This window comes from Microtus oregoni, unplaced genomic scaffold (assembly GCF_018167655.1).
Source record: "Microtus oregoni isolate MIOR12 unplaced genomic scaffold, Mior012 000012F_ref0000307, whole genome shotgun sequence".
Taxonomy (NCBI): domain Eukaryota; kingdom Metazoa; phylum Chordata; class Mammalia; order Rodentia; family Cricetidae; genus Microtus; species Microtus oregoni.
In genome coordinates, this window is record NW_024543071.1 from 16,041,844 (window position 1) to 16,056,425 (window position 14,582).

The 14,582-nt window shown below is 39.4% G+C and overlaps 1 protein-coding gene and 1 pseudogene across 3 annotated transcripts in view; both read right to left on the reverse strand.

Moving 5' to 3' along the window:
• Slf2 (SMC5-SMC6 complex localization factor 2) overlaps positions 1-14,582 on the reverse strand; it is a 55,021-nt gene that overhangs the window by 36,469 nt on the left and 3,970 nt on the right. For 2 of the 3 annotated variants that reach the window (XM_041661050.1, XM_041661051.1), the window contains exons 3-8: positions 13,740-14,467; positions 12,224-12,278; positions 7,517-8,484; positions 6,465-6,535; positions 1,848-1,970; positions 1,083-1,250 (exon numbers count right to left, since the gene is read on the reverse strand). In XM_041661050.1, coding sequence (XP_041516984.1) covers positions 1,083-1,250; positions 1,848-1,970; positions 6,465-6,535; positions 7,517-8,484; positions 12,224-12,278; positions 13,740-14,467 — 2,113 coding nt within the window. Of the gene's footprint in view, positions 1-1,082; positions 1,251-1,847; positions 1,971-6,464; positions 6,536-6,999; positions 7,057-7,516; positions 8,485-12,223; positions 12,279-13,739; positions 14,468-14,582 lie in introns of those variants that run through there. The other variant, XM_041661052.1, reaches the window with a different exon arrangement.
• LOC121454822 lies at positions 4,684-4,782 on the reverse strand (annotated as a pseudogene).

Below are 14,582 nucleotides of genomic sequence, written 5' to 3' on the forward strand. Positions count from 1 at the left end.
TGGGAAGACCCATTTCTAACCTGGATCTTTGAGGTGGGAATCTGGGCCACATCTTCTGCTGGCAGCCTATATAAAGGACATGGAAGGAGGAAGGCTATTGCTCTTTTTTGCTTGCTTGCTCTGGCTCTCGATCTCCCTAGCAAGTTCATTCACTCACTGGCATTAGAGGCTACTTATTCTGGATTCCAGCACACACTGAAGACCAGATTATACATCCAACCTTGTGGAATGAACAACTAGATTTTCAGACCTTTCCTTGATGGACCACAGCCTGTAAATCATAATAAGGTCCCTTTTTTTTTTTTGGTTTTTCGAGACAGGGTTTCTCTGTGGTTTTGGAGCCTGTCCTGGAACTAGCTCTTGTAGACCAGGCTGGTCTCGAACTTACAGAGATCCGCCTGCAATAAGTTCCCTTTCAATATATAAAGATAAGTCTATGAATTCTGTTCCTCTAGAGCAGTAGTTCTCAACTTTCCTACTGCTGTGACCCTTTAATACAGTTCCTCATGCTGTGGTGATCCCCAACCACAAAGTTACTTTTGTTACTTCTTCTGCTGCTACTTCATAACTGTGATTTTGCTACTGTTAAAAATCATAATGCAAATATCTGTATTTTCTAATGGTCATTCCAGCCCTAGAGGGGTTGAGACCTACAGGTTGAATGCTTCAGAGAACCCTGATTAATAGCCCTGCATGCATATATGTGCACCACATAAATGCCTGATACCCACAAGGGTCAGAAGCCTGTCAGATTCCCTGGAACTGGAGTTATGGATAGTTGTGAGCCATCACACATGAGCCTGGGTCGTCTACAAAAGCAGTGTCATTTTATTTTTCTTTTCCAAGACAGGATTTCTCTATGTAGCCCTGACCATCCTGGAACTCACTCTGTAGACTAGGCTGGCCTTAAACTCAGAGATCCATTTGCCAGCCTCTGCCTCCTGAGTGCTGGGATTAAGGGCATGCACCGCCACCGCCCCACAATAAGTGTAATTAACCAATGAGCCATCTCTCCAGCCCTTAGAACAATTTTTTTATACAGAAAAAAAAAAAAAAACCCGAAATGTTTGTGATTTACTTACTTGAGAATAAGCTTTTCCACAGCACTTTCTCCGATAAAACCAGAGTCTCTTAAATCTAAGGTATACTGATTGAAAATTTTTCCAGAATTGAGAAAATTAAATATTTCTTCACCTGGATGATGATCAGGAATAGCATCAATTGTAACTGAAAATTTCTTTAGAAATTCCCTGAAACACAAAGACCATTGAATAGTGAAGAGTTAGGACACAAATGGTTTTGTATTTAAAAACAAAGGCAGTCAGTGGGGCAATAGTGGAGCACACCTGTGATCCCAATACTCCCTAGAGAGAGGCAGGCAGATTTCTGTGAGTTCAAGGCCAGACCAGTCTACAGGACAGCGAAGGCAACACAGAAAAGCCCTGTCTCAAAAAGAATGTTTTGTCCAGAGAAGCTCACAGTGAACACCACTGATAAAGATTTATCATATACCTTGTGGGGTATTTTAAATTTGATTTATTTTTTTGTTTGTCAAGACAGGGTTTCTCTGTGTAGGTCTGGCTATCCTGGAACTCACTCTGTGGATCAAGCTGGCCTCTAACTTAGAACCCAGAGATCTGCCTGCCTCTGCCTCCCAAGTACTGGAACCAAAGGCTTGTACCACCATTGCCTGCATGCCTTGGTTTAAATGTTTGCCTTCCAACAAAACCCAAGTGTATCTCAGTCACTGGGCAGCCAGCCATCAGTGGCCCAGCTGTTTCATAAAAGTCAAATTAAAAAATGATTAATAGGATTAGACGCTTATAGATGGTGTGAAAAGACACTACCTGTGTTCTTCCAAGAGGCCATCCTCATCATCTGTACTGTCCTGGTCACCAATTCTGATAGGAGATTTAATGCCCCGGCCTTGTCTTATGTCTTCCTGTAGCTGCTTCTGCAGTTCATCTAACCTGAAAATTAAAAGAGTGTACTAATAAATGATTTATATTTATTTATTTTTGAGACTGGTTCTCTCCATGTAGTCTTAGAACTCTCTCTATAGATCTGCCTGCCTCTGCCTCCTGAGTGCTGGTAGTAAAAGCATGCACACCAGGCCAGTCTTATGACTTTTTAAAAAAGACAACCAGAGCCGGCACTTGGTCTACAGAGCTAGTTCCAGGACAGTCAAGGGTACACAAAGAAACCCTGTCTTGTAAAACCAAGCAAACAAACAAACAAATGACCACCCACAAACAAACAAACACCACAAAAGAAACCCAGATAACTTTAGCTGTTATCTAAAAGTAACCCCAACCAAAAACTCTTACTATATACTCTATTTTAAACAAATTCTGTTAGAATACAGGGTAAATCATATCTCCACAAAACATTATACTATTTTCAAGAATGCTACTTTATGGGTATGTGTTTTGCCTACATGCATGTCTGTGAATCACGTGCACGCAGTGCCCATAGAGGCCAGAAGAGGGTGTTGATCTCCTGGCACTGGAGTCACAAATGGTGAGCCATCATGTGGGTGCTGGGAATCAAACCTGGGTCCTCTGGAAGAGCAACCAATACTCTTAGTCACTGAGCCATCTTTCTAGCCCCTTGAATATTTCTTTACAGCTAGAAATTTAAGAATGATCTGTCCAAACCAGAGAACAGAAAAAGAAAAATGGTAAATAATAATCAAATTTGATTATCTTCTCTAATCTTTAATACTCATTGACATCTTGCAGACCAACATCCTGATACAGTTAATTAGGTTTTTGTCTTCATCACAGTCATCTTCACCACACCTAACACTGAGCACTTACTATGGCACACTTAAACATGAACTCTTGGTGAGACTAAAGGAAAATAAGCAATCAATAAACTTACTGTTCTATCACAACTGATGGGTCAATCATCACACCAAATGTTACTTCTGTCTTTGGTCTGAGAAAGATATTCCTACTACCATTGTGTCTGCACACGTGTGTACATATCTAGGTCTTGTGATATATCCTAGGCTGGCCTTACCCTTGAGATCTTCCTGCCTCCCTCCACTTACGTGTTATTACTGGTGTGTAACACCACATGTATTTTAATTTTAAACATTTCTCTAAATTCAGAGGCAAAAACTTTTAACCTAAATGTCTGAAATTTTTCTATAGTTATTTATATATTTAACAAGTTTGAGACTTGTATATATTAACTTTTATATAATGTAGGCAGTTAAGACTTACTTTTAAAGTGACTTAAAATTGATTTTGAAACTGGGAGTGGGTAGCTCATGTCTTTAATCCCAGTCCTTAGATCTATGAGTTCAAGGCCACTGAGCCATCTCACCTACTCCAGTCGGCTAAACTTTAAATGAAGTTTTGTAGGCTCGTTTTATGGTAGTCTTTGAATAAATAAGGCATGTTATTCACACTAGCAATAAGTCTGTAACCAGTCACATAATTTTTAATTTAAAGTTTAATTTATATATGTGTGCCACCCGTGTGTGTTTTTCCATAGAGACCAGAAGAGAGTGTTGGAGTTCCTGAAGGTGGTTGTGAGCTACCAGACATGGGTTTTGAAAAACAAAATCAGTCCCGTTGGAAGAGCAGCAAGTATTCTTAGCCAGTGATCCTTATCTCCAGGTCCACTGTTTAAAATTTTTATTTACTTCTTAATTTTTAAAATTATATTTAAGCCAGACATAGTGGCACATGCCTTTAATCCCAGCATGCAAGAGGCTGTGGCAGGAAGATCTCTCTGTGAGTCTAAGTATATAGTGAATTCCAGGACATCTAGAAATACATAGTGAGACCCTGTGTCAAAAACCCAAAACCAAACAAACAAAATTACATTTATTTGCATGTGTACATGTGCATGTGTGTATGCATACTAGGTTTGTATATAGGCTGGAGGATAATTCAACAGTCAGTCCTCTCCTTTAACCGTAAGTCTCAGGGACTGAAATCTGGATGTCAAGCTCAGCAGCAAGTGCTGTTACTCATTTATTCACTGAGATAGGCACTGAACTCATGGCACTCTTCTTGCCTTAGTCTCCCAAGTTCCTGAATCCCAACAACTGCCACTATATTCAGCTGGTCACATAAATTTCATTAGGGAAATTATGACCCTCAATTTTTAGAGGTACATAAAGTGGGCTGCTTATTATCATTTTGAACTATTCCTTCAAAGAGTAACATGATATAGGAATAAATGTACAGTTTATCTTGGTTTCAAATTTTATACTTAAATGTTGGGCATGGTGTATACACCTGTAAACCCAGAATTTGGGCAAACTAGGAGAAGAATCCAAACTTTGTGGCCAGCCGTAGCAACATATGGAGATCATGCCTAAGCAAATAACCCTTCCCCCAACCCAAGAAAACAGTATCAAAAATGCTTGAAATTGGTAAACAGGAAAAAAATGTTTTTTTCAAATTTTATTTCTGCCAGTGGTGGTGGCGGAGGCACACACCATTAATCCCAGCACTCAGGAGGAAGAGGCAGGGGATCGCTGTGAGTCTGGTCTACAAAGTAAGCTTCAGTCAGACCTATAGAGAAACCCTGACTCTAGAAAACAAAATGAACAAACAAACAAACCCCAAAAATAAATAAAATAATGGTTCCTTATTCAAAATAGTTTATATCATGTTATATGAAAACTGAGTTTTTTCAGAGTTAAATGATGCTAAATTTTAAAAAACTATGGAAAGCTTCATAGATCTGTATGTCATCCTTACACAGGAGCCGTGTTAACCTTCTCTGTATTGTTCCAATGTGCTGCCGGGTGGTGGTGGCGTACGCCTTTAATCCCAGCACTCGGGAGGCAGAGGCAGGCAGATCTCTGTGAGTTCGAGGCCAGCCTGGTCTACATGAGCTAGTTCCAGGTCAGGTTCCAAAGTCACAGACAGACAGAGAAACCCTGTCTTGGAAAAAAAAAAGCCAATCACACAATAGATTTAAAAATAGATTTAAAATGTCAATCAAAATCATAATGAGAAAACATTCTGTGCCCTTTAAGATGGTTATTATAAAAAGAAAAAAAAGTGAGAGAAAATAGCAAGTGCTGGAGAAGATGTGGAGAAAAGAAATCCTCCTTCATGCTGGCGGGTACGTAAAATGCTGTGGTTGCTCTCCCAAATCCCAATAATCACCTCATGATTCACGAAGTCCACATGTGGGTATAGACCCAAAATACCCGAAAGGAGGTACACACATTATCACAACATTTTTCCTCCCACAACAGCCAAATAGTGGATACTGCCCAAGTGACCATTCATTAATGGATAAGTGAATAAAATGTGGCATGTATTTAAGACCTAGTAGCTAACCTTAAAAAGGAAATTCTAACCCAATCTTCACTACAAACAAGACATTATGCTAAGTACAATATTCCTGATTTAACAAGGAAACTACTAAATAATCTCACATGACATATCCAGAGTAGTCAACTTCATAGAAACAGGAAGAAAGAGAAAAATGGTGGCTTGCCAAAGACAGGGAGGAAGAGCCGAATGGTAATTGACATGGAGTTTCAGTTGAGAAGACGAAGAACATTCTGGAGCTAGGAGGTGGTGATGATGGCTACAATGATGTTAGTGTGCTAAACTAAACTGAACGAGGGCTGTGGTGATGGCTGCTGAGTAAGCGCTCACCACACAAGCATCAGGACCTGAGTCTGAATTCTCAGAACCCACATAAAAGCTGGATGCATATGCCAGGCGTGGTACTGCGCACTCCTAATCCCAGAACCCAGTAGGCAGAGGTAAGCAGAATTCTGTAAATTTGAAGGCAGCCAGGGCTACCCAGTGAGACTCTTATCTCAAAAAAAAAAAAAGAAAGAAAGAAAAGAAAAGAAAAGGGGGGGGGGCGCGGGCGGCAATGGATGCATAACCTAAGTGTCTGTAATCCCAGTGTGCCGACAAGGAGATGGGTGGCAGAGACAGGAGACTCCCTGGAGCTCATGGTCAGTTGGCCTGGCATACAGAGCACCGAGGAGGCTGCCTCAACACTATGGAAGGAGTCGTCAGAGGTTCACACGCAGGCCACAGCAAACACACACTAGCACTTTCATGTGCACACACAATAAAAATAAGTTCTACCCATGCTTTTCCTCAAGGATATCAGTTAAGACACTGTTATAACAAGCAAAAAGGAATTTATAATGCTGCAATACAAGGTATACTGTAAAGTCTCTATCTTTTGATATCTCATGAATAAGAGAGCACATCGTATTTCTACAACAGTTGACTGGAGAACTGTAATAAAGGCACTCCTATAAAATGCATGTTAACTTCTAGTTCCCTTGGGATTTCTGGTGCTGGAGCCAGAAGTTAGGGCTTTGCACTTGCTTGATAATCACTTACCACTTGAGCTAAATCCCCAGCCCAACATATACTAATTTATCATTTAAGTTAAATAAAGCCAACCACATAAGCAAAGCAGCTTGTTAAATTTAACAGATTATGATTTTAACCAACCTTTGTGTGTCTTCCATCTCCTTTACAAGACGCTCTAAAGTATTTGTATAAGTTCCACTCTGAGAATATTCCTAAAACAAAAAGAAAGTTTAACAAATACTTTATAACTTATCTTAGTAGAAGAACTGGGATAATAAGTTATTCAAAGTACTAATGACTATTTTCTATCAGTAACCTGAGTCTGGATGATACCCTTCTTAAAGGAAAAATTTCACCATCATGCTTTAAATCTAGTATTCTGTACTGCAATCTGATTCCAATATCCATTAGGAGGGACACTGCCTGTAAAACCCTGCTAACCTCTGGATCTAAATGCAAACACCCAAGGGCTCTGTGGCGTCCCTGACTTTGGTTCTGCATTCTATTTTAGTGAAATCAAACTACCACTAATTTTTAGGTGTTACCATGGAATATTATACCTTCCCCACCAAACTTTACAGAAATCTTAAAATTAATACAGTTTACTCCCAAGATAGAATGAAGCACTTTATAAATAAAATTGCACACCACAATTAACAACATTTCTACACTCTACCTTCATTTACAGCAGTGGTCTCCAAAGCAGGGGGTGTGCAAGGTGATCCATTGGGGTGCAGGAAGAAAATAATAGAACTTCTATTTATATGGAACTTCTATAGAAACTCCAGTAGAACTTAATCTATAGTAACTTCTACGTAACTGCCATAGGAACATACTTAATTGTTCTTTTTCCTTCTAAATTCTGTTTTTGTATATACTTTATTCCAAAAGTACACAGTATTATAGTGGTACATGTATAGAATCTATAAGTTACATTTATATTGGCGTACATGCTTAAAGTTTCCTTTCAATAAAAAAGTACATGTGATCAAAAAAGTTTGGAGACCACTGATTTACAATAATAAAATTGAAGATATGGGGAACTCATTAACCAAAAGAGAAAATGATATCCACGTCAGTCTAATGATGAGTTGTAGTAGTAAACACCGAGTTTTAAAATAAGTTAATAATCTATCTTCTTTAATTAATCTTTTCCCCATCAAGTGAAGACAAATTATCACAGAACTACTTACTATGTAGTCTGATGACTGGGACCTAAGGCCCTTGGAAAAGGCAGGAGGCTTTCCTGAAGCTGGTGGAGTCTGGTTGAAGTTTAAAGCCATTATTTCTTCCAGTGATTTTAATGTTTCTTCTTCCTCATCGCTCTCTAAGTTGCAACCTAAAATTTCTTCATCACTATCAAAATCACCCCTGAATTTCCTTGTCAGTGCACTGCTACCTGCATTAGAATTTCCTGAACTCTCTTTATCTGAAGGTGCTGCAGGGCTTGGGACACTTGGCACAACTTCCAAGGCAGCTGGGGGAGACTCTGTAGGAGGGCTGTACTCTGAATACAAAGATCCCCCAGAACTTTTCCCTGAAGATTCATTAGAAACAGCCTTAATAGTCTTTGCTTTGTGTTCCTTGTGTTTGGAGGATTCTGCAGAATGCCCAGAATGTTCTTTAGAGGAGGAACGCTCTTTATCCTTTTTAGGAACTGGAAGAGTGCAATTTTTAGCATTTAACGGTACTCGAGAGGAAACAGCACTTGGAACATGGGAAAGTAAAGGTAGTTTTGTCTCTTTTGATGGCACAGAGCCAGCTGTTTTACTTTTCTGAAGGTTGCTAGCTCTTTTAATTGCAGATTTTTCCTGAGGTAAAGGTAAGTGGGGCTTCTGTATTTTCGTCTCTTTGGTACTTGCTGCGTGGACTTGGTCACTACTCCTGGAAGAATGGTGGCCAGAATGTGAAGGTGCCAAGTCTGCAGAAGAACGCTCTGTTCCATCATCAGGTTCCTTGGCTATGTCTTCCAAGCGCAGAACACCACCCGGTGTCTTCAGTGCAATGTGTCTTATAAACTTTTCCTTCTGATGTGATGTGTCTGGACGCTTCTCTAGGAAGGACTCTTTTGCTTTTGGTATGATAGATTCTTTTGTGCTTTTCAGATCTGAGTCCACAGAGTTCCTTTTTCTTTTGTCGGAGAGTTTATTCTGCTTAGAACCTAAAATTAATTTTTGTCACATCAGTGAAAAGCATACTGTTCTGTCTGGCTCAAGCTTATTCACAGAACTCTGATGAAATGTTTAAACTGAAACCATTCACTATGTATACCTGATGAAGAAAGGGAACTGAAAGGGATGCCCAAGAAATTTAGAGCTAAATGACAGGTACTCAATGTTATTGTTAGTCTATTAAGCTACTATCTTACCAGAGGTATCGCTCCCTAAAACCTAAGACTCTGTACACTGGCACTATGGCAGTAAATGAGGGGACTCTAGAGTACTTCTGCTCAAAGTGGACATTCTTTTCAAGCCCCCAAACCACCTGGTTCTAGAATCAAATACTCCAAAAATAAAAGTATGGGGGTTTTAGATTATAAGCAAATATAGGACTAAAAGACAGATAAATCACTTGGGAGGCAAAGGCAAGGGAATCTCTGTGAGTTTGAAGTCAGCTTGGTCTACATAGTGCTCCAGGACAGCCAAAGCTACAGAGAGAAATCAATCAAACAAACAAACAAATTCTACCTTACATTGTGGTGTATACCTACAATCCCAGCAGTAGGGAGTCTGAGGCCCTAAGGCAGGAGAATCATGAATACAAGGTCAGTCTGGACTAGAAGGGGCTGGGGGAATTGGACAGCCCTGTTTTAAAAAACAAAAACATAAAAACACCAAACCAAAAACTAACCCTATAAATAGACTCATCCAAATATTTCCACCTAGTGATTACCACCAATTTTTATGTCCTTCTAGTTTTCATTTGCTATGGGTTGTGCTGTGTCTCCCCAAATATGGTGAACTACTGACCTTCACTCAAGGATAAGAACTTAACTGGGAACAGGGTCTTCACAGATATACCCAAATGAAAACAAGGTCGATGCAAAGGATCAGCTTCCTTACTAAAATAGGAAATTTAGACCCAAATACAGTTATGCCAGAGGGAATACACAAGATACCATGTTACTGAGTGATGACATTTTAAATCAAGGAATACTGAAGCCTACAAGCAAACACCAGAAGCTGTTAGATGTAAAGATGCAGTCTTCCCCGAGAGTAATCAGAGGAAGGCCTTACCAATGCACTGATTTTAGACTTCAACTTTCTAGAACTATGAGGTAACAGTTTTTGCTGTTTGAAGCTACACAAGCTTGGGTACTTTGTTACAGATGCCTGTGTTCTTTCACAACTGCAACCAGAAACACTTCAATAGCTATTTATTTGCTCAACGTTGGAGGTAAATGGCTTTAATCCTAGCATTCAGGAGGCAAAGGCAGTTCGAGGCCAGCCTGGTCTATACAGCATGTTCCTGGACAGCCAGGACTATACAGAAAACTTTGTCTAGAAAAAGCAAAATAAAACAAAAACAATGCAGGTTTATACCATGCACAAAACTCAAGTCCAAATGGATTAAAGACCTCAATATCAGTCTGAACACACTGAACCTGATAGAAGAGAAAGTGGGAAGTACTCTACAACACATGGGCACAGGAGACCACTTCCTACGTATAACCCCAGCAGCACAGACATTAAGGGCCTCATTGAATAAATGGGACCTCCTGAGACTGAGAAGCTTCTGTAAAGCAAAGGACACTGTCACTAAGACACAAAGGCAACCCACTGACTGGGAGAAGATCTTCACCAACCCCGCAACTGACAAAGGTCTGATCTCCAAAATATATAAAGAACTCAAGAAACTAAACTGTAAAAGGCTAATCAATCCAATTATAAAATGGGGCACTGAGCTGAATAGAGAATTCTCAACAGAAGAAGTTCAAATGGCCAAAAGACACTTAAGGTCATGCTCAACTTCCTTAGTGATCAGGGAAATGCAAATCAAGACAACTTTAAGATACCATCTTACACCTGTCAGAATGGCTAAAATAAAAAACACCAATGATAGCCTTTGCTGGAGAGGATGTGGAGAAAGGGGTACACTCATCCATTGCTGGTGGGAATGCAAACTTGTGCAACCACTCTGGAAAGCAGTGTGGCGGTTTCTCAGGAAATTCAGGATCAACCTACCCCTGGACCCAGCAATACCACTCTTGGGAATATACTCAAGAGAGGCCTTATCATACAACCAAAGTATATGCTCAACTATGTTCATAGCAGCATTGTTTGTAATAGCCAGAACCTGGAAAAAACCTAGATGTCCTTCAACGGAAGAATAGATGAAGAAAGTATGGAATATATACATATTAGAGTACTACTCAGCAGTAAAAAACAAGGACTTCTTGAATTTTGCATACAAATGGATGGAAATAGAAAACACTATCCTGAGTGAGGTAAGCCAGACCCAAAAAGAGGAACATAGGATGTACTCACTCATATTTGGTTTCTAGCCATAAATAAAGGACATTGAGCCTATAATTCGCGATCCTAGAGACGCTAAATAAGGTGAACCCAAAGAAAAACATACAAGCACCCTCCTGAATACTAACCTTCATCAGGCGATGAAAGGAGACAGAGACAGAGACCCACATTGGAGCACTGGACATAAATCTCAAGGTCCAAATCAGGAGCAGAAGGAGAGAGAGCACGAGCAAGGAACTCAGGACCGCGAGGGGTGCACCCACACACTGAGACAATGGGGATGTTCTATCGTGAACTCACCAAGGCCAGCTGGCCTGGGTCTGAAAAAGCCTGGGATAAAACCGGACTTGCTGAACATAGTGGACAATGAGGACTACTGAGAACTCAAGAACAATGGCAATGGGTTTTTGATCCTACTGCACGTACTGGCTTTGTGGGAGCCTAGGAAGTTGGGATGCTCACCTTACTAGACCTGGATGGAGGTGGGTGGTCCTTGGACTTCCCACAGGTCAGGGAACCCTGATTGCTCTTTGGGCTGATGAGAGAGGGGGACTTGATAGGGGGAGGGGGAGGGAAATGGGAGGCGGTGGCGGGGAGGAGGCAGAAATAAAGCTTTAATAAATAAATTTAAAAAAATAAAATAAAATAAATAAATAAAATTAAAAAAAACAATGCAGGAAGAGAAATCAAATGACTAAAAACCAAGGTTGAGGTAGTTAAACAGATTATCTTTTGTTTGTTTGGCTTGTGGAGACAGGGTTTCTCTGTGTAGCTTTGGAACCTGTCCTGGAACTCAGTCTGTAGAACAGGCCTGCCTCTGCTTCCTTGAGGTGTTATTTTAGAAAGGCCTCTTTGTATTTGAAATATTTGGATACTGTTTTAACTTCATACAAAACATTTCAACAGTATACAAGAATGCAAGACTATGCTGCTGTTCATTTGTTCTGGGACAGCAACCCACTGTAGCCCAAGTTAGCCCCAAACTTGAAATCCTCTTCCCTCAGCCTACTGAGTGTTAGAATTACAGGTATGTGCCTCTCTCCTAACACCAAAATTATGTTTCTTGATGTAGCCAAGGATTCAGAACACATTGCTAAAACACACTATTAGGAACTCCTGAATAAGGCAGAGAGAAATCAAGACAACAAATTATACAGAATAAATTCAATCACTTTTTTTGAGGTCAGTTCTTACTCAGTATAGTTCAGGCTGGCTACAAGCTCTAGATCCTCATCTCAGCCTCCTGAGGACTTGAACATAAAGATATGTGCCACCATACCTAGCTTGGAATAATATTCTTCTGGGATGTAATTTTATAAAACTCTTATTATCTGAGACATTTAATTCTAGAAAGGGAAATGAATATTTGAATAAATTTATTTTCAAACTTACTTAGAAATTCTGTTTAAATCTGATGCTACCTACCTGAAAGTTCCCATGAGTCCGAAGATGATCTTTTTCTTGAGAGATGTCCATTTTCCTATGAGGAAGTAAAAAATATGAACTTACATTTGAACAGACTTCTAGACCAATAAAGCAAGCATCTATACTCAGAGGTAGTTTTTTTTTCTTTTTCTTTTTTAAAGAACTTTAAAGATCTTAAATAAGGGTATGGGCTAGTGATGTAGCTCAATGGCACAGTGCTTGTCCAGAGACAGAAGGCCCAAATGCAATACCAAATACACACACACACTGCCATCTGTATCATAAAATATGCTTAAAAAAAAAAATCACAAAAATGAAGTTCATGTTTTATAAGTTAACAGTAATTTATACTCATAACTCAAAAATTAATAGTTGAAAACTATTAGTTTATGGACCAAATATTATATCTACTCATCATTAGCAACATTTATAGTAAATGCACAATCTTATTGCAAAGAGGCCTCTGAATTTACATTATCTTCTAGTAATACACAATGCCAACCAAGATTTCTTTTTATTCACTCCTGGAATGTTAGTTATTTCTGGTTTATCTGATTTGAAGTTTTCATAGCAGCTTATCAACTGCACTTCTACGCAACGTTGGGAACTGCAGGGTTCTTATATACTTGTGGGCAAGCACTGAACCAGAGCTGCATTCCTAGATCTAAATTGTTTTTGTTTCCGAGCAAGGATTAGGTTACAAAGACCAGCGTAGTTGATTTTCTAGGGAAGAGTGAAAAGCTCTGATGCTAATCTGAGTCTATATTCTCAAAAGAAAAATGGTAAGAACTAAAAAAATACATGTAGTTTTCTAAGTCATCAACTATGTTTCTAAGACCCATGCCCAATCAAAGATTTATTTATGGGGCTGGAGAAATAGCTCAGCAGTTATGAGTTTTTGTCCTCTTGTAGGACTTGAGTTCTTATTATCCACACCAGGCAGCTCACAACCATCAGTAACTACAACTCCAAGGGATCTGATGGCTTCTTTTGGCCTCTATGGGTACCTTCACATACAGGTTTAAATAAAATAATAAAGATTTATATATATCTGGAACAGTGATTCTTCAACTTTTGGAGTGCATCAGTTATCCTGATGGCTTTAGAACCAAGAACTGATGGGCTCCAACTCCACTGTTTCTCTAAGCAGAGACTGCATTTCTGACAAATTCCCAACTGCTGCTAGTGCTACTACTGCTCCGAGGACATTTTAAGAACCAATGCTCTAAATTGTTTCTTGTTCTTTTATGTTTGCCATTCTTTCAGTATCTACTTTTGGAAATCTTAACTTAAAAAAAGACTATACTTGCCTGAATGTTTACTTTCCACTAAAAATGATCTTTGCTCCTAGTCTGAAAAAATTGGGTAAAGAAATTTACTGAATTCAATGTAGGGGAGTTGGAGGAAACCTAATGAATTCAGTGTCAGCCCAAATTATGTACTGCATTTCCTTAAATGTTACGGATTACTAAGTATCTTTAGACTTAGGATCTAACCCAGTAATTATTGTACATACCAGATTTGACAGGTTACTCTTCCCAGGTACAGCATCATTCTGTTTGCTGTGCTCATGCCTTGGCTTACATTTTTTCCCTATGTTAGAGGATTTTAAGGATGTTCCTGAGAAAGAATTTTCCGAGTTGATCCTCTGCTCCATTTGTTCCTTTCTCAACTTCTTCTGCTCTCGTTCTCGGCAGTAAGAAGCTAATGACAACTGGAACCGAGCTCCCAGGGGGCTTTCTCCTGGGTGGTGCCGGGACAGACTGCTTCTGCTGCTAACACTTCTGGAGCTGTTCTTGAAGATGTCACCTTCTGTCTCTTGGGCCTGCTTTCTGGAGTCTTCATTGGTCTTTCCTCGATCTCTCTCATTCTTCTCCCTGTTACTTTCATGAATGAACAGTGACTTCCTTCTCTCTGGAGACCGGTGTTTTTTCTTTCGTGCCTTCATCTCTTTGGACAATCGATAAGAGGAAGGAGCATACATATCTGCTCTTTTAAGTAAGTATTTGGAGCCTACTGACATACAAGGCTGACGTGACTCATGTACACCATGATCTTTGTGGTGCTCTTTACCACCTTTCATGAAAGCTTCTAAAATAGGACTTTCTTCTGATGACATTCTTTTGGGTTTGGGTTTTTTTGGTGATGATAATTTCCTTTCAAATTGTTCTGTCCCATTGATGGACACTCCATTTCCTCCATATTTGATGTTTGATTTTTGTTGAGAATCCAACATATGTTTGTCTAAAACAGCCACAATTAAAACACATACAAACTGTATGTTATTAAAAATAAACTAAGGTTTCTATTACTATTTAACTATCAATTTATAAATTATTGAAGCTACTAAAAAATTCAA